Source organism: Dama dama, chromosome 27 (genome assembly GCF_033118175.1).
Source record: "Dama dama isolate Ldn47 chromosome 27, ASM3311817v1, whole genome shotgun sequence".
In the NCBI taxonomy this organism is placed as follows: domain Eukaryota; kingdom Metazoa; phylum Chordata; class Mammalia; order Artiodactyla; family Cervidae; genus Dama; species Dama dama.
The window spans coordinates 12,826,755-12,847,802 of NC_083707.1; the positions used below are offsets into that span (position 1 = coordinate 12,826,755).

General features: G+C 41.5%; 1 protein-coding gene across 2 annotated transcripts in view; it reads right to left on the reverse strand.

Moving 5' to 3' along the window:
• CDH7 (cadherin 7) overlaps positions 1-20,692 on the reverse strand; it is a 137,863-nt gene extending 117,171 nt beyond the window's left edge. Inside the window, exons 1-2 of one of the 2 annotated variants that reach the window (XM_061130768.1) lie at positions 20,596-20,692; positions 6,660-7,065 (exon numbers count right to left, since the gene is read on the reverse strand). In XM_061130768.1, coding sequence (XP_060986751.1) covers positions 6,660-6,869 — 210 coding nt within the window. In that variant the 5' untranslated portion in view covers positions 6,870-7,065; positions 20,596-20,692. The remainder of the gene's footprint in view (positions 1-6,659; positions 7,066-20,595) is intronic. The other variant, XM_061130769.1, reaches the window with a different exon arrangement.
• Between the last annotated feature and the right edge of the window lie 356 nt (positions 20,693-21,048).

The window sequence follows — 21,048 nt, forward strand, 5'->3', positions numbered from 1 at the left end:
TCTAGACTATCTCTAGTTTGAGTGTCTGTGTGTATTCAGTCACTCAGTTGTGTCCAACTCTTTGTGACCCCATGGACTATACTCCACCAGGCTCCTCTGTCCATGGAATTCTCCAGGCAAGAATACTGGAGTGGGTTGCCATTTCGTCCTCCAGAGGATATTCTCGATGCAAGGATCGAACCTGCGCCTCCTGCACCGCCTGCATCAGCAGGTAGATTCTCTACCACTGAACCATCTGGGAAGCCCAAGTTTGACTATAATTAGGTTTATAACTGCAACTCCTCATCCTCCAACTTCTGGCTGTGTAGCCTCACCTGTAAAGTATTTGGTAGCTAATTACAACCTTCATTTCCAACCTAAGATAACTTTGAAGAGAAAATAGGCCATATTAAACTGAATTAATGGCATGTTTCTGCATTTTAGTAGCAAAATCTGATATATATTATTTTCATTATGGTTTTGAAAGAACACACAAAGACTTTGGGTTGTTGATTTTATGTGGAGAAAACACATTTACTACTTTATAGTCATTCCAGAGTTTTATAAGAGCTAAAAATAACTGCCAAAAAATATTTCTAAGAGTCTGAACTTATTTGCATCCCACAGAGCTTATCCATGTCCAAATTTCTTTTGAAGCCACCAGGAGTTCCACATTTCTACCAGTGAAGTAACAAGAAGATAAAAGCCAGGGTCTTCACAATTCACCCTGGTTATAAAACTGTTATGAAAATGGGTTTCCTATGCATACACAGAACAAACTATTTGTTTTCTTTTAAGATGGGAGCCAATTTCAGGTAATCTACATATTTAGAGGATGCTTTGCTGTTTTCCCTCTGAAATCTACAAAATGTAATTTTTACCATGATATACGGGGTTAGCCAAAAAGTTCATTTGGGTTTTTCAATAAGGTGTTATGGAAACACCCAGGTGAACATGTATGTTATTCCCTAAGTTCTTAATATTTGGGATTATTTTCTTTCTGTGATTCTCATATAAACTTACCCCCATGAAGGAATCTGATTTGTAACCCAATTCTCTTAACACAATCTCTCTTCAAGAGAAAAGTTTCTTTTCTGGAACAGTGAGCAGAGCTTCAGGGATCAGGAGACAGAGAAATCTCTCAGTGAGAGATATGGCTGTGAGGTGTAATTAAATGCATCAAAGATGCTCAGCAACACTTTCAAGCCAGGTGAAATTGAGAGCAGAGTGAATCCCAGGCTGCATTACTATGTCTTTAACTCTGACTAGGGTAACAGGCATAGATTCTCCCTGAATGAGGGCGGGGAACGAAAGGGGAGTAGCAGAAAAGGTAAGAGTGATGTTAACAGCTCGAGAAGCAGACTGTGGAAGAAGCACGAAACACACATTTCAGTGAAAGTGATGGCCCGGAGCAGAGCGAAGGCCTGGCAGCCCATTACCCTGAGCAGAGATGGAAAACACTTAATACCAGACTCAGGCTCAGTGGTTTTGTAGACAAATTTTTTTTGTCAGATGGTGAGGGGATGGTAAGTGAGAAATGCCGAGGTGAGGAAAAGACGGGGCTAGAAAACTGCAGTGTGATGCGATCAGGTGGCTGGACACAGCTACTTCCCATGCACTTCAAAGAGCCAAGGCAGGGTGATGTTAAATTCACAGGAAGAAGAGAAAAGGGCATCTCTACCTTCATCCTTCCCATGACAGGACAAGAAAACAGACACAGTTGTAATTAAGAAATACTCTTGGGGACCTCCCTGGAGGTCTAGTGGTTAAGACTCTGCACTTCCAGTAAAGGGGGCGCAGGTTCCATCCCCAGTAGGGGAACTAAGATCCATGTGCCCTGCTGCCCAGGCAAGAAAATACTCCTCGGAAGGAAAGGTGCACTACTTGCTATGCTTTAAAACGGAGCTCCATACAGCACAGTGACTGGTTAATAATACTGTACTGCACATTTGAAAGTTGTGCAGAGAGTGGATCTTAAAAGTTCTCAACACACACAAAAAGAATTTCTTACTATGTAGAGCAATGGATGTCAACTAGGCATACTGTGGTCATCATTTCTCAATTTATACAAAGAGGGAATCATTATACAGTATACCTGAAAATAATACAATGCAGTATGTCAACTATGGGGCTTCCCAGGTGATGCCAGTGGTAAAGAACCCATCTCCCAATGCAGGAGACACGGGACAATCCCTGGGTCAGGAAGATTTCCCTGGAGAAGGAAATAGCAACCCACTTCAGTATCCTAGCCTGGAAAATTCCATGGGCAAAGGAGCCTGGCAGGCTACATTACATGGGGATGGCAAAGAGTCAGACACAACAGAGCACAGATACATCAATTACACTTTAACTTACAAAAAGAGCTCCATCAGAGTAATGACTCCTTACCTAAGACTCAGCGGCTTGTCAATTTGAATCACAAGAAAACAATGAGATGCTCCTGATAAAGGTCAGATTCTAACCCAGCCCATAAGTGTGTCCTGGAGGCCTCTTACAGAGGATTCTGGAAGAACTCCTGGTCCCTTTCAACAGACTGTTCTATTTTCATCTTGAGTTATCAAAATCAGGAAATTGGCTAAAATAAAACATGATGGCCATCTTGTGACTTCACTATCCTACCTTAAAGATCAAATTTTATTTAACTGTAGACTAATTTAGCTGATCTTGTTGGCCATCAGCCATTAACATCGTCTTCAACTTTGAAGGTAAAAAAATGTTAGACATGATCTGACATTTGAAGTCCGTGTGTTTAAGGACTGAATTATTTACCCACATATGTATGTCATAGTCTTATCCTATACAAGACATGTATTGCCAAGCACATCCAATATGGACCAATCCTATAATTAATTGCAATAAGTTTAAATACTATTTAAGACATAAAATAATGTCTACTTTCATCTGAAGGATCACAACTATAACACTGGACACATAACACAATAGATTCTCCACAACCTGGTTAATTTATAATTAGTATGTAGTGAAATAGATAAATATGATGTCTAGATTAATTTATATTCCAAATATTTTATCTCATTATTTCTCAGTAAAAACAAACAAAAAAAACCCTTGATTTACAGATATCATTATTCCTACTTTAAAGATGAGGAAACTATAATTTAGTAACATTAGGCAACTTAACCTAAGTCATAGAATTAATAGGAAATGCCCGAGTCAGCAATCAGACTGAAGTCAATTTGATGCATACAATACATATTCATTTTGTGATTAAATTAAGCTATCAACTTTATCAAGGTCAATATTCACATCTTCCAAATTACCTAAATAGCTTGATTTTCTCAGGAAGACTCAGAGTGTAGCCATCTAACCAGCATATGTTAAATACGCATTTGTGAAATCCATTATCTGCCTATCTATTCTTCCGCATATTAATCTAGAACTTTCTATCCTGTCTTTGAAAACTGGTCATAGCCTCCCTCAAGGTAGAAAAAGAAAAAGAAATGAAAAGAATATATATGTGTGTGTGTGTGTGTGTGTGTGTGTGTGTATATCTCTACTGTATGCATCCAAGTGATAAAAATTGTACTGAGGTCAAAATTTCCCTTTAACTCTGCCCATTCAGGACACTAACCTAAAAAGACTCATTTTATCATCTCACACAGAAAGTCTAGATTATTCACGTTCATTTGTCTGTCCTCTCTATAAATTCTCTCTCCATCTCAAATTACTTTATTGCCCTTTTTCTGTATTTTAATCAGTTAAGTGTTTTTTAAAACCTGTTTCCATCCTGAATATCTTACTGTGAAGAGCACTGTTGAACTCCCAATACACAGCCTTCAAGAGACGAGCACAAACTTGTTTCCTGCCACATCAAGTCTGCTAGACGATTGTCTCTAATTAACTGAAAGGAAAGCACAGAATATTTCCTACCTAATCAAGGAACCACACCATTTCTTATTAATAGAAAAACAGCAACGGCATTGCCCAGGACTTTTGCATGTATTTGGAACTTAAGTAACCTAGAGACATGCATTCAAAACTTGAAATTGACTTAACACAGATTATCTTGATAGAAGCAGTCTGAATTGTTATGGTGAAGGTTTAAAAATTAAAACATGAGGTTTTTTAAAATTTTAAATTATCTTGATTTCCAAATGTCAATCTCACTCAAGCAACTCCATTTAAAACCAAATTAGTGGCATATTTTAGTTATGTTTAGAAAATTTTACGTTTGTGCAAAAGTGTGATTTCTACTGTGTTTCCCTTATGGCTCAGCTGGTAAAGAATCCACCTGCCGTGCTAGAGACCTGGCTTTGATCCCTGGGTTGGGAAGATCCCCTGGAGAAGGGAAAGGCTACCCACTCCAGTATTCCGGCCTGGAGAATTCCATGGACTATAGAGTCCATGGGGTCACAAAGAGTCGGACACGACTGAGTGACTTTCACTTTCATTACTGATAACTACTGATAGTAGTAATAACTACTATAATAACTAATAACTACTGATCCTTTGGGCTTCCCTGGTAGCTCAGACAGTAAACAATCTGCCTGCAATGCAGGAGACCTGGTTTGACCCCTGGGTTGGGAAAATCACCTGAAGAGAGGCATGGCTACCCACCCCAGTACTTTTGCCTGGAGAATTCCATGGACAGAGGAGCCACACGAGCTATAGTCCATGGGGTCACCAACAGTCGGACATGACTGAGCTACTAACACTTTCACTTTTCACTGGTCCTTTATGAAATAGATGAATTATTATAGACCTATCCATTCAACCGAATTTGATGAATTTCTCATCATTAAAAATGAATGACATTATGAGCTAAATTCTAGGTCACTAACATTGCATATGGTTAATGCTTTCACTTGATTTACAAGAAAATAAGAGCAATGGAAAGATTTATACATAGTAAGTATAAATGATGGTGCTATTGATAAAAGCAGACTGGCTCTGGAAATATAGATATGCGCGCGCGCACACACACACACACACAATAACTTGTGTACATCCTTTCTTGGGCTTCCCAGGTGGTGCTAGTGATAAAGAACCCACCTACCAATGCAGGAGACATAAGAGACAAGGGTTTGATCTCTGGGTTGGGATGATCTCCTGGAGAAAGCCACAGCAACCTGCTCCAGGATTCTTACCTAAAGAATCCCATGGACAGAGGAGCCTGGCGGGCTACAATCCATGGGGTTGCAAAGAGTCGGACACGACTAAAGCAACTTAGCACACATGCATGCAAATCCTTCATCAGGACAGAAACATGCTATGATAGGCTAGAAAATTTCCTAATCCACGTCCCTAGAAATCTTTAACGTATCTGAATTCCTTTGTTACAACACAGTATCAGTATTTGTACAATATAGAGGCATTTAAAGAAAAATAAGAAGATATATATAATAAAGATCACCTTGACTTATGTAGATACCTACCAACAAAAACAGATTTTTCACTCTTACTCAAGGTCTATTCAAATGAAACAATGAACTGTGAAACAAATACCAAAGATTCTCCTTCAATCATTCACAGTTGAAAATCCACTCAGGGATAAATTCATCAGTATGCTGGGCTTCACTTTACCAGGAATAGATGCATAAAACGGAAGAGCAGACATGCAGATGTATAGATGTCTTACAAACATATTCTACTTATAGAAACCCTTCACCAGGGCTCAGCACCAAGTTGAAAATCTCAGGACATCTTCACAGACACGAACATAGTCAAACCTGCATCAAACTAGGAACTGGGAACATGGTACCAGGATGGTCGGGGAAAGGCCACGTGCCCTGAAGTGCACCTTCAACTCAGAAAGTGCTCGAATGGAAACCACTACGCAAACATGCAGACAAAGAGCAGCAGTGATAAAGAATCTCCACTTGGGCACCACCTGGCCGCCAAATAAATACACCCCAAACTGCCCACCATTCGTCTAACATCACTTCTCATGGACCTCTGTTCACATTCATTTTTAACCAAAATGTTAATTTTAAAAAGGAAATTTTAATAGTCCATTAAAAGAAGACCACCACTTAGAAATGTAGATTTGAACCGCTCATGATTTAGAAACAGCAGTCTCCATAATTACACTTTTGCCATTTTCAACTGCAAGTATCCGAACAGGATAGTAAGCCTCAAGTTAGTATGAGCATTATTAGCCTCATTAACTCCCAGAAAGAATTTTAAAAATTTATTGGCTCATAGAACCCGCCAGTATTCATTTATTAGTACAGGGGTCCCCGGCCTCTTGTCCATGGACCAACACATCCTGTCCATCAGTGGCAACATTAGATGAGAAATTGAGCAGACAATAAGTGTAATGCCCTTGAATCATCCCCAAAACACGTCCCCCATCCTTGTCAGAAGGAAAAACTGTCTTTCATGAAACCAGTTCCAAGCACCAAAAACACTGGGGACCGCTGTTGAGTGAGCATTCCTGCTCTAATTTTGGAAACGACAGCTTTACTACCATGCCACCATCGTGGTAAATGAGACGTGAGTACGAGTCTCGCCTGGACCTTGGAATAAAGCATCACTCCCTAAACTGTGGCTTCACGGGATGAGTAACACCTGGGTGACTGTACCAGCCTGGCTAACCAACGCCAGAAACCTCATGACAGCTTTGCGTTTCTCATCTCCAAAGAAAAATGAGCCGCTCTCCATTCAACCACAGACATTCACAAGGATTGTTTGTGACTTGGAAAAGCCAAATACCCTACCTTTCCTACATAGAGGGGGTCTGAACCCATGTACTCCTCCAGCACGAAGAATTGATTCCACACCCAGCTGCGCTTCGTGCGTGACCTCCCTGATTGGAAATAGGGCTTTGATCCGGACCTTGAGAGCTCCGCTTGACTCATCCCCGAAAAACACAGGAAAAGCGCGATCAGCTGCAGGAAATGGCAGAACTCCACTTTGCCCAACTTCATCTTTTTTTTTTCTTTCTTTTTCCTGTGTAAGAAAAAAACCTTGACAAGAGAGAAGGCACAGTTCCAGCTGGCTTAGTAGCTCTTGCCTCCGGCAGGGTGTCAGCTGGGAGTGCAGAGACAATAATTTGTAGAGAGTTCGAAGGGGAGAGGTCACAAGTGCTGAATAACCTTCGCCCAAGAATGGTGTAATAGGTACCTACCAGAACAAAGAGAAGAGCGGGTGTCAGAAACCGAAACACAGAAATAACTTTTAACTTGCACTTACTAACTCATTCTTTTTTTTTTTTTTTACTTTGTTTTCAACACCAAAAACATTGTGCATTGGAGTACAGCCAATTAACAGGGTTGTGGTAGTTTCAGACGATCAGTGAAGGGACTCAGCGAGACACATGCATGTATCCATTCTCCCCCAAACTCCTCTCCCATCCAGGCTGGTCACGTAACACTGAGCAGAGAACCTCATGCTCTACAGCAGGTCTTTGTTGGTACTCACTCACTCTTGATCGTCCAAGATATCATTATTTGCATTATCATTAAAATATAATGATAAACTTAAAACAGAAAGCTGCAAAAGCTGTGGCCGTATTTACAAATGACATAGCTACTGCTGATGCAGAAATATCCTGATTCCCTATTGCAACCTTAAAATTTTCCTCGTTCTTCTAGGGCATTATCATTGGGAGCATATGGTTTATTTAATACAAATGGAGAAACCCATCGGTTAAAAAAAAAATCTTTTTAATGCTAGGCAGTTTTTTTTTTTTTTTTGTCCTTTTCTATCACAGTTTCATTTGTTGGTATTAGAATATGAAAGCCAAGCAGCTCAAAGCAGGGATTTAACCAAATGGAAAGGACATATGCTAGTTTAAATCTCTCCTGTGAAACTGTAAAGAGAAAGAAGTATGAGATGCTTCAAAACCGGTTGATTGATTCTAAGCCACCGAACACCAGCTGTTTTGATGTGTTCTGATTTGATTGTGATCAGCTGAAAAGCTCAGTGGTTTCCAATTTCTACCCTTCAAACTTATTGTCATGTCTGCTGTGGAGCATGTTTGGTTATTCTACTGCACTGAAGGTATTTGTCGCTTTATAAATATTTACTGAACCCCTTACAGCATGGCTTGTGCATAGTAGGGCCTTTCTCTGTCAACAATGACAGGATTAAATTATACTGATCATCAGAGGGGTGAGCAAATTCGACTATATGTGAGCCTGATTCTCGGTTCCGCACACCTAAGAGGTGTGTCTTAGCAGCAGCGAAAATCTTGCATCCTAAGGTCTAGTTATTTCAGCTACTAAATTCTGATAATGCAAGAGATAATCAGTTTACAATGCCAACTTGCCAACACACCCCAAAACACAGAGGAATGAGAATTTATGACCAAGTGCTCACTTAAATCACTGCTGCACTTTGGGTTATGAATTCATTTGGCTACCTATAAATAAATCAACAATAGGATAATTAAGGCAAATAAGATTTGCTTTCAATTTTTGAGAGGAGAAAAATAGTCTTAACAACATGAAGCCACAAGATATCTCATTATCAAAGCAGAAAATACTCTCTGTGCCAACTTTTCCATCTTTCTCCCTTCTCTCCTGTAACAGAAATGTCTGCTATTCATCAGATGATTTCTGACAGTCAAATTGCTTACAGAACATGCCATATATAGTAGAAGGAAGGTGAACTGTATTAAACATATTAAAATGGTCCACACAACTGGAAAAAACAGGCTGCATAGACTTGAAGCTCTATTCAAATGAACATACTCCTATTAAAGATACTGCGATAACATTTTGAAATTTAGGACATTCCAGGATAGCTCCACATACAGCTAAATGCTATGTTCTGAGAACCCCCATGAATGATAAACTATTACTGGAGCATATTCACTGCAGTCTGTGCACTGAATACCATCTCCCAGAATCCAGACCTCCCATCTGATGATCAAAAATGAATTTGGTTCATTTGAAAATCACTCTAGAAAGGCGAGTTGTTCTACACTTAGAATTACAAGCAAGAAGGAACTTGGGGCAATTTACTGATATTCTGTTGGATGAATGACCCTCAGCTAGTGTGGAAGTTCTCTGTACGCGGGTCTGAGCTAACCCACCTGAGAGACAAGTTACCTGCAGTTAAAAGAAGACAGGTAAACACTTAAACAAGGAAATGGTGTGCTGGTGTAGGGATTTGTATATGCCGATCAGGAATTGGGGCCAGGCACTCCTGGTGAGTGGCCTTTGGTAAGAAGCAAAGGGACCTCCTTCATAACCAGGTTCCTGGGGATCGGGGAGGGGTGACCTAGGGTCGTGGTGACCAGACTGAGTCCAGCATGGGAACCCTTTGGCCAAAGAACATTTCAAGATTCATGGCTCTCATTCCTCAAGAAAGAAGGAAACTGCTTGTAAAAACTACAGCAGAAATACTTTGGTCCCTAAGACCAAATATTTAAAATGCAATATCGCCAAATGATGTCAATTTCAGTTCAGTTCAGTCGCTCAGTCCTGTCCGACTCTTTGCCACCCCATGGACTGCAGCACGCCAGGCCTCCCTGTCCATCACCAACTCTCAGAGCTCACTCAAGCTCATGTCCAGTGAGTTGATGATGCCGTCCAACCATCTGATCTTCTGTCAGCCACTTCTCCCACCTTCAATCTTTCTCAGCATCTGGGTCTTATCAAATGAGTTAGTTCTTCACATCAGGTGGCCAAAGTATTGGAGTTTCAGCTTCAGCATCCGTCCTGCCAATGAACACCCAGGACTGATCTCCTTTAGGATGGACTGGTTGGCTCTCCCTGGAGTCCAAGGGACTCTCAAGAGTCTTCGCCAACACCACAGTTCAAAAGCATCAATTCTTCGGCGCTCAGCTTTCTTTATAGTCCAACTCTCACATCCATACATGACTACTGGAAAAACCATAGCCTTGACTAGATGGACCTTTGTTGGCAAAGTAATGTCTCTGCTTTTTAATATGCTATCTAGGTTGGTCATAGCTTTTCTTCCAAGGAGCAAGCGTCTTTTAATTTCATAGCTACAGTCACCATCTGCAGTAATTTTGGAGCCCAAAAATATAAAGCCTGTCATTGTTTCCACTGTTTCCCCATCTATTTCCCATGAATTGATGGGACTGGATGCCATGATCTTAGTTTTCTGAATGGTGAGCTTAAAGCCAACTTTTTCACTCTCCTCTTTCACTTTCATCAAGAGGCTCTTTAGTTCTTCACTTTCTGCCGTAAGAGTGGTGTCATCTGCATATCTGAGGTTATTGATATGTCTCCCAGCAATCGTGACTCCAGCTTGTGCTTCATCCAGCCCAGCATTTCTGCATATAAGTTAAATAAGCAGGGCGATAATATACAGCCTTGATGTACTCCTGTCCCCATTTGGAAACAGTCTGTTGCTTCATGTCCAGTTCTAACTGTTGCTTCCTGACCTACATACAGATTTCTCAAGAGGCAGGTCAGCTGGTCTGGCATTTCCATCTCTCGAGGATTTTTCCACAGTTTGTTGTGATCCACACAGTCAAAGACTTTGACATAGTCAATAAAGTAGAAGTAGATGTTTTTCTGGAACTCTCTAGCTTTTTCGATGATCCAGCGGATGTTGGCAATTTGATCTCTGGTTCCTCTCCCTTTTCAAAATCCAGCTTGAACATCTGGAAGTCCATGGTTCACATATCATTGAAGCCTGGCTTGGAGAATTTTGAGCATTACTAGCCAGTGAGATGAGTGCAACTGTGCGGTAGTTTGAGCATTCTTTGGCATTGCCTTTCTTTGGGACTGGAATGAAAACTGATCTTTCTTTGGGATTTGAATGAAAACTGGCCACTGCTGAGTTTTCCAAATTTGCTGGCATATTGAGTAAAGCACTTTCACAACATCATCTTTTAGGATTTGAAATAGCTCAACTGGAATTCCATCACCTCCACTAGCTTTGTTTGTAGTGATGCTTCCTAAGGCCCACTTGACTTGGCATTCCAGGATATCTGGCTCTATGTGAGTATTCACACCTTTGTGATTATCTGGGTGTGAAGATCTTTTCTGTATAGTTCTTCTGTTTCAATTCTGTGTCAATTTAGGCTACTCTATCAATTAAGGGAACTTGATAACATTGTTTCTGTGTGAAATTGTACCCAACCTCCAAAAAATTAGACAGCAAATGAATTTTTTCAGAATTCTAGACTTGGGGAGTTCTTATAATTAAATTGGAATTCCTTGATGGCCCAGATGGTAAGGAATCTGCCTGCAATGCAGGAGACCTAGGTTCAATCCCTGGGTCAGTTAGATCCCCTGGAGAAGGAAATGGCAACCCACTCCAGTATTATTGCCTGGAGAATCCCTTGGACAGAGGAGCCTGGAGGGCTACAGTCCATGGGGTCGCAGAGAGTGGGACACAACTGAGCAACTAAGATACATACTTATAATTAAATACTGGTAAAGTCTGTGGGCATCTGCCTCAGATATAAATTCAAATCTGAGTCTGTCATGTCTCAGCTATGCAATTTTGGAAAAGATGCTTAAATTCTAAGAAAATAAGTTCCAGAGTTCCAGAGATGAATCTTCAAGCTTCCCACTTATAAAATGAAAATGTTAATAATTTCATCTAATTCATAGGATTAAATAAGCAAATCATAAAAAGCTAAGGATAGTCCCTGGCAAAAACTAAAAACACTAAATATATATATATATACACACACACACATACACACACATATATGTAACATAAGTAGTATCAAACTTAAAAATTATACATTTTAAGTTTGATACTACTTATGTTCAAATTAGTTTGTGATGTTTTCATTTTCATATTATTTATAATAAAATGTTTCAGAAAACTCTTAACACTTAGTGAAAACATTTTTTAACTTTTGATTTTGTATTGGGGTATAGCCAATTAACAATGTTGTGATATTTCAAGTGAACAGTGAAGGTACTCAGCCACACATATGCATGTATCTCTTCTTCCCTAAGCCCCCCTCCCATCCAGGCTGCATCATGACATTGAGCAGAGTTCCTTGTGCTATAAGTAGGTCCTTGTTGGTTCCCCACATTAAGTATAGCAGTGTGTACATGTCCATCCCAAACTCCCTAACCATTTTCCTTCCCCCATCCTTCCTCCTCCCTGCTCCCCCCACACCCGATCATGAGATCATTCTCAAAGTCTGAGAGTTTCTGTTTTGTAAGCAAATTGAATGAAAATATTCTTAATAGTTCTAGTCAGTGCCCGGACAACTACACAGATTATAAAACAAAGCATCTAGATGCATACAAACAATGGCAACAAAATACTTAAAAAAAAAAAAAAAGTAATGTTTTCTCTCCTAAAGCCATGTTCTCTGTCATTCTTATAAGTCAAAGACTGGTATTGGTATTGGATAACTTTATTTGAGTTCACTCAGGATGTTCACTGATAAGAAAGAAACATAATCTGGACTGGAAATAGATCACACGACCCTCCATCATTTGCTGTAATGACCTTGGATCCCTTTGGGACTTCATGTTCCACATTTGCAAAATGTGAGAGCTGAGCTACATCATTTTATAAAGTCTGTTTGTACAGGTCTTAATTATATAAAATTGCTTTTGTTGTCTTTTTTCAGTTATGAAAAAGTACACACTGTTAATAATTAAAGGTAAAGGGTAGAGAGATTAAGGAAAGCCACAGGAATATAAAGGAAGCATTTGACATATTTATGGAATTGAGCATGAATTTTAACATGTTTAAATTACTCTTTTGCCTCTTGATTATTTACTTTCCATACAAGACTGTGGAGTGATGGAACAAGCTAGAACACATAAAACAACAAAGTGACAGAAAACGCCATGAGTTATTTCAGAGTCATTGACATGACAGTATCTGCAGAGGAAAGATACCTGAGAATTCTGTACTTTCCTATTTAAATCAAGGGTTTTAAGAGCAGTTAGTATTAACAGAAACCTTGATGAACAGGGATGATTTACCCTATCTCTGGATCCCAGTATCCAGAAGAGAAGGAGGCCCTGGAATTGACATTCAAAAAATGTCTATGGAATGTTTCTTTTCATTATAATCGCTCTCATGCTTAATATGAAAACTTAACCATAGACGTCAACATGGAAATCCTTGACTACTCTACCATGCTCAGAAGTCGCAATCACTTTGAGAACAATCCCATTACATTTCTCTGCAGGATTTGAAGTATTTGCCAGTCTCTTGAGCCAAATTTCCTTTACTTTTCTTGAAGGTCTACAAGAGAGTACAAGGATACTTCAACTGGCATTGTGTACATTCCTGGAGGATGAGATTCTCTTTAATGAGGCACATAAATGCCTCTAGAAGACCCTTTGTACAGTGTGCTGGTAAAAATCAGAAAATCACATGTGAAGGGTAGTGATCTGAGTAGGGTGTTTCATGATATGTACATCAATACCTTGCAGAGGCTACAAACCGTGCCAGGAACATACCCTTGAAAACAGTAGGACGAAGTGGTGTGGCAAGGGTCTGATGTCCCCTTTCTTCACCTGTCCCCCCAAATCCTTGCCTTACTTTCCAGTCAGATCTGGTTTTCAAGGTAAAGGCCAGAACAACAGCTCAACCCAGCTCACCCTCCATGGATGAGCTGGGTCACCATGAAAGACAGGAAGGGCCCTGAACCCTCAGGAAAAACCTTCAGTTATCTACGGTCATCAATCAGAAGTAATCGAGACTTGACCTTGAGATTTCCTGTCCATAACCTCACCATACAGGCTTCCCATCTTCACACAAATGTCAACACGTCTAAAGGCACCAACCACAGTAACATCTTTTCCACATAAATGAACTTGAGCACCCAACACATTTCAATTGTTGACTTTCTGCACAATGGGTTAAACACAGCCTCACAAACCTGTGTCCCAAAACAGAAATCCACACCCTTCCTCAGACTTGTGTGTCCTCTTCTGCCTCCTCTCCTATCTCACTTTCCTATACAGGTAGGAGTTAACCAAGGGATGTTACATCAGAAATGAGCAGAGACCTCTGCACCCAAGCTGTGTCATGGGCCGACATGTGTCCCGAGGGAAAACTTAAAAGGATGGCCCTCTGGAAGTCAGGACTGCTGCCTGGGTCACTATGACCAACTCAGAAAAAAGAGTGCAGAAAAATAATGTATTAGTATACAATTAGGTAACGTCTACAGATCTGTGACAACTTCTGGACAGCTACAGATGTTCACCATTATAACACTGGGGACAAAAACAGCAGGAATAGGTTGTCTCTGAGGAGAGAAGAGCTGAATAGAGGCCAAGCATAGACATTTCAAAAAAAAAAAAAAAAAAGTGGAGATGGCTACTGGATTGGTAATTAATCTAAAATCTAAAAACTCTGGGTAACATTTAAAACTTTGTTTTTGCTCTGATATTTTAAAGCTAAAATTTGTCATTTTTAAAATTTGTAACATTAGTTAGGTCTTTCTCTCTCTCTTTTTTTTTTTTTTTTGGCCAAACCAAAAATACATGAAAATCACCACAAATAATGCTGTGAGCAGCACAAAGCACTTTAGTCAAAAGAATGCAAAATGAAGCCTCACAAAGGAAATCTTAAATGGACTGGAGCAAAAATGAAAAAAGAGAGATAGAGGTAAGAATCAGTCAAGTGCTATTTACTAAATCAACATCATTTGTTGACCTGAAATTACTTTATCATGCTACCTTTTTGTTCCAATTATTTCTGTTCAACTAAGTGGTAAAGAATTATTTCCAAGTAGATAGTTTATTATTCATTTAACCTTAATACCTAATATGATTTTACCCAAATGAATTCATCATTATAAAATTTTCTTGTTTTCTGCTCCACTAACACCTCTGTGAAACTACTTTCAAAAATCAGATCAAGTGACCATCATGCTCTTAATCAAATGTTTATTCAGACCTAAAAACAAACAATGACTAAAAAAACCCTTCATAACAAAAAATGTATTTTTAATGCATCAATGAGCAAAAGGGCAAATCTTACAGAGCCTTTTCCATCTAAATTAAAGACGGCATGCTAAAAACACTACAAGTAGCACAAAATGTATCCTATTCAACCACTCACATTAACATAGAACCATAAGAGTAAAGACATGCCTAATTATGAACTAATTTATATTTGCTAAACTGCTTTTTTAAAAGGCACACAGGACTATCTGCCTTCTAGAAATAAGGAGCTATAAACTATGACTATCAATTATATTAAAAGAAGATAGAATATTACTAGTTTAGGTTTTCTGGCACTTAGTTAAACTGGAAGTGTTTTTTGCAGTGCAATATGAATAAACCAATGGCTTACCTCAGTTTAAGACTCTATACCATCAGTTTCTCTCAACCACAGGCAAGGAACAGATGCTCAACCTCTGTGAGTCTGGAGTTGCATCAGATACAAGTCTTCTGCAACTGTTGTGAAATATACTTACTTCATAACATACTAACAGGTAGTATACTACCTACTGGTAATTTAAAGGCTAGAAGACCGCCTGCCTCTCTTTTAAAAATGGGACCAGTTTGGGACTTCCCTGGTGGTCTAGTGGTTAAAACTCCACACCTCGGTGCAGGTTCGATCCCTGGTCGAAGAACTAAGATCCTGCAGGCAGCACAACTCGGCCAAAAGGAAAAAAGTAAAAAACACGGTCCAGTTCACAATTACATGGAACATGAGAGTTTTAGAATAAATTCAGTAATCTGCACTTTCTATAAAAACAAAGGTAAGAATGCCATTTAAGGACTGCCAGTGAACTTGATAGAAAATACTCCACGAGAATCAGAGAAATCCCTAACAGGTAACCGCCAAACACCGTTAGAACATTCCCTGAGACATTTTGTTGGATGGTTTATAGTACAAGAAATCACAGTTGTAACAATAACAAAATAGGAGAGGAAAAAAAAAAAATCTTGCTGCTGGCCTATTGGGAGGAAACTGTCATTTCCAGGATTGCTTTCAAGTCGAACTGCTGGGCTGGCCAAAAAGGTTGATCAGTTTATGGGAAAACCTGAACAACCTTTTCGGCCAACCCGATGCATTTTGACAAGCAACATATTTTTAATGCATGCTTATGAAGACTGAACAACATCCATGCTTAAAAGTGCACTTCAGAGCAATGGTCAGAGGGTACTCTGACCATATCACCAGTTTTACGCACAACCTTCATGAATGAGCTCTGTAGTTTGACGAAAGAAGCCTGCTCCGTTTTGGATACTCCTTGGGTATTAAATGGTATTATTTAAACTCAACAAGGAGAGACTGCCTTCTGATTTCATGTCTCCATTAAAGACCTTCATCTGCCCTTGCTTTCCCCAGGACAGCAGCCACTGGTCTCCACACAGGTCCTCACTATTGCCACAAAGGTAGAGTGCGCTGCTTTGTAAAAAGGATCATACTGGTTCACTGTTATGTTCACTTGTTTTTACAGTAGATCCACTGAACACATTTGGGGGAACACAAAAGCGGGGAATGATCTGTTCTAACCTCCCCTTCGTCAGTGAGCAGACACCATGAGTTACAACAGAAAGTAATCCAAGGGCAAGGAGCACTTCAAGAGCTATGGCCACTCGTCAGTTCCAACTATCACACACAAATAGAGCTTTCAGAGATGACATCTAAGAGAGAGAGAGAATGAGGGTCATTCAGTGCTGAAGGAGGTAAACGCTTGCTTTTCTTGAGCATTCATGTTGGGGAAAAATAAATAAATCTCCAACCCACTCAAGAGGTAGAACCACAAAAGTATTGATAGAAGACGCATTAGAAGAACCTATGGCAGTCTTTTCTTTCTTTACTAACGAAAATGAAGCCTATGGCTGTGCAGTGGCCAAGGTCACACGGCTAGTTACAGATGGAATTGGGCATGACTGGGATGCAATGATCATTTAAAGTATTTGTTAAATATTTCTCAATCTGATCATTAAGATCTATTTTATTACCTTCAGAATTTACTCAAATTTTTAATATAACCATGAGCTTGAATTTTCAAAGTAGGGGAACATCAAGGATTCCACTCTGAATGGACAAGAGAGAGTATAGAATGTAAATGGGATACTCAAGAGATCTCTTGTTCAGGATTGCATGTTTATATATTACCAAAAACAGAGTGAGCAGTACCCAATTTTAAAATTGCCTTTTCCCTTCGAAACAACTCTAGCATCCATAATAACTTCCTACAACGCTGTAATGCTATGGTAGTTAACTATCTGCACTGACATTTGAATAATATTCCATTGGCTGTTTTAGAAATTGGGTAAATTCCAATTTCTCAATAAAATACCTTAGGATATAAGAATGTACATGGATGGTTATCTAGTTGTTGCTATAAGTCCTGTATTTCAAGATGCTCCTCTGTTCCTAACTACCCATGATAATCATTCTAGATTTAATATTTCATCTTCAGCTTTTAGTATAGAGATATACTATCATTTGTTTCATCTCTATACTATTAAAGTTTAGCATTAACTTCAATAATTTTAATACTGATGAAGCAGCCCTCTTCTTTTCTACTTAAAAGGCATAATTCTTTACATTTTAATTAGTGAGGCTGGGGACCCTCTGTGATATGTGACTTCTCACATAAAGAAACTGTGATCAAACCCATTAGCTCCCTGGGCCAGATAACATTACAACCACAGACCACAGCCTCCTACCGTTAACTGGCCTAAATATTCAGGCAGGGGCCCTGGAAATGAATCACACAGCCAGTAGCCTGCCTCTGGTTATCAGACATGGAATGAAAACTTCTCTAAGTGGATTACAGAGTCAATTGCCACGAAGCACAAATAACTTCTGCCATGGGTGAAAGGAATGAAAAAGAGAAAACACAATTAACTAGAAGCAGCCGATGTAAATTACAAAGAAAGTGACAGAGCACAGTCCTTCTGAGCTCTCTATATAGTATCAAAATGGTCAACTCATACTTACAGGGCTAATGTTCCTTTGTACTTTTACAACATATCTCAGCGGGATCAATTTTCACTTTTAATTTACCCTTGCATTTACACGACTTCAATAAAAGGCATCATGTTTCAATAAACAGTCTGCAAAACAGTCAAACTGAAATTTCTACCAGAATGAAAATCTGAAATGAACGTAAAGACATGCATGCCTGCATATTCATCTGCACTGATAATTTTGTCCGTGAGGAGTCTCGCAGAACCAGGGGGGGGGATGTTTGCAGGGGTATCTTTCTGCAAAACCAGCAAATTCCCAGAGGAGGCACTCGAGTACTGCTGGTTGCAACTAGATCAGTTCTGCCTGTCAGAGGCTGAGGAGATGGTCACACACAGGACTCTGATCACATGCCTTCCTTGTCCTCAGCTCCCCTTCATCACCCCATTTAGAAGCAACTGAGTCCTTCATGCAAAGGAGAAAAGCTCCCATCACTGTCCTTTTGCAATCAACGACAGTGCCTCAGCTATTTTAGAAGTTTCTGAGACTCCCAATTTCAGCTAAAGGCTCTGAAGCCCTCCAAGCCAGTAAAAAACCTTTTTTGCATGTGAGAGAGAGAATCGTGATGTGATAGGAGCTACTAAGGCAGTAAATGCAAAATCTTATAAAATCAAAGAAGGATGGAAATCACTGAAGCATACATGTTAACAACACTGAACAACTGATGATACTTTACAAAAGATTTTTAAAAGACTTGACAAAGTATTGAACTTGACTACAAATACTGTAGTCACTTCCTCATACCACTATACATTCTGGAAGTTGTTATCAGCTCTGCCCTCAAAAAAACTAAAAAGAAGAGAGAGTGGGTGGATTTTTAGACATAGGGAGGCAGAACAGTGACCCACTCAGGATGCACCTGATCCTCTCTCCTTCACTGGACACTAAAAACTAGAGTCAATTCAAGGGTAAACCACAATAATACAGATGCTTTACAATTACCCTTCTATAAGAAAGGGAAAAGCCTGTGCTATTAAATCAATAAAAGTCTACTTAAGAAGAGGTGTGAGCCTGTCAGCCAATTGTTAACACAATTCTAATGACCTATTGCAGCCCTTAATTACAATAATATCTCAGGTTGTAAGAGCACAATGCCCTTTTCTTAAGGCTGCAAACCTTAATGGCTTCGAGCAGGGTGATGGTCTGCACTACTGATTTTTTGTTTTCTTTATTTTTCTTTCCACAGACAGACTTTCACAGCTAGTTTTACCAGATAAGACTATTAAGGTTGGATGCTACCTAATTGCTTCTGCCACTCCACTCCATATGAAACTCTAGCATAACAAGCCAGACGTCTATAAAGTTGCCAGTTTGACTATCTGCCTCAATTCTTTAGCATTTTAATCCATACTGTCCCAAAGAGCCCCAAAATGAACAAAAGGATTCTTAATGGATTGCCCTTTATGTACTAACAAGAGAACAGCTTGTGTAAACAAAATCTAACTAGTTTCTTCCGGAAAGAAGTAAATCTGGTGAGTTACTGAAAGCTTCCAATACAATTACTTTCTTCCTTAGCTCTTCACTACCAACTTGTCTTTATAAAGACACACTTAGAACTATTCTGATATCGCTGCCGGACAGCGTATCAATATGAACTTTCCTTTAAAGAACAACAACCAAAAAGGCTAATACTGCCCCTAAACTCTTAAAATATACATTTTCGTGCTGCTAACCTGAATTTTTTTAATGCATACTGTCACTTACCTCAAGCCATATATTATTAACACATTACTTCCCCCCCCCCCCCCCATTTTCCCCCATAAAGTCCTGCTTGTCTACTTTTGAATGCAAAATAATCTGAATTTCTGCCGGGTTACAGGAATTATGAAGGGCGAGTCTTTACTTAAAGATGTTTCACCTAATAAGTGCTCCAATCAAGAGAAGATATTTCTTGCGAACGCGTTGTAAGTATATTCGGGCTTCAGTGTTCAGATCTCCAAAGCTACCCAGTCCTTGCTGGTTTCTTCACAGGTTCCCACCTGCCCACTGCTGAGTAATTCAGTACCAATCTCCACTCACCTGCACTATATCTAAGAAATCCTTGAGGTTAACGATCTAAAAGGTGAAGCCAATAAAGACCATAGGTCCTTCCTCGTGCATCCATGCCAGGAGCCTCAATACCCGCAACCAGCCGCGGACCAGGTGCGCCCACGAAGTCCACCAGTCAGAGAAGCAGGGCGCCCTTAGAACGTCGCGCACCTAGGGTACCGCCGGGCGGAGCGGAGGCGGGATGCCTCGCAGAGGCCAGCCCTGCGGATGCAGGGCACCAGCAGAACACTAATTACAGGAAAAACCAAACACCCTTACAGGAGCTCCACCGTCCAGAAGGGTAAACGGAGTACACGCAGCCGGTCAGATGGACGCGCGGGCACACGCCCCCTCGCAGTCTCAGACCGCCGCAGGAGCCGGCCGCCCGGCCAGCGCGGAGTTTTGCCAGCATGTATCCCGGGTCAACAACAGCCCCTCGCGCTCCCGGTGGAGGAGAGCGGGCCGGACTGCGTGCTCCCCTGCACCTGGACAACGCCGGGATCTGCTCGCTCAACTCGCCAACTCGCGTCGCACCCGGTGTCCGTCAGCATCAGCTTGCCGGGCCCGGCTCCCTTCGCCCGCCCGCCCGCCCTGCCCGGCGGAGCAGCATCTCAGGGCCACCGAGCAGTAACTTGGGGACGCCAAGGAAACTCCGCGCGGATCTCCCCGCCCTCTTTCCGCCCGCCGCGGAGTCCCGCTTCCCCGGGCGCACCGGAGGGCGCACTTGTGCCCCGCGGCGCCTTCCCCGGGCCCCCCGCAGGCGCACCCACTCACCTGGGGGCTCGCTGCCCTCTCCGCGGCGTCCCGCGCCAGCCACCTGGGCGTTGGCATCCGAAAGGGCGCGCGCTCAGCAGCCGGGCGCCCGCGGGCTCCTGGGGACCCAGGGCGCGCGGTGGGGCGCACGGGGCGGACCCGCGGCGCCCGCTCGGCACCCGCTGCGGCCGGCGCCCGCTCCGATCACAGCCCTCTCCGCGGGACGCGGGCTGCGGGGACCCGACGCGGGCCCCCAGCGCCCCGGTCCCGCCGGCTCGGCCGGCTTCCCGGGGCGGCTCAGACGCTGGGTCCGGAACGAGCGAGCGAGCGGGCGCGCGTCCGGAGAGAGGGCGAGGGGGCGAGTGGGCGGGCGCAGAAGAGGCGGAGAGGGCGCGCTGGGCCGGGCCAGGTGGGCGGGCGGCGGGGAGGACCGGGTGGTCGGCGGCCGGCGCCGGTAGACAGCGCCGTGCGTGG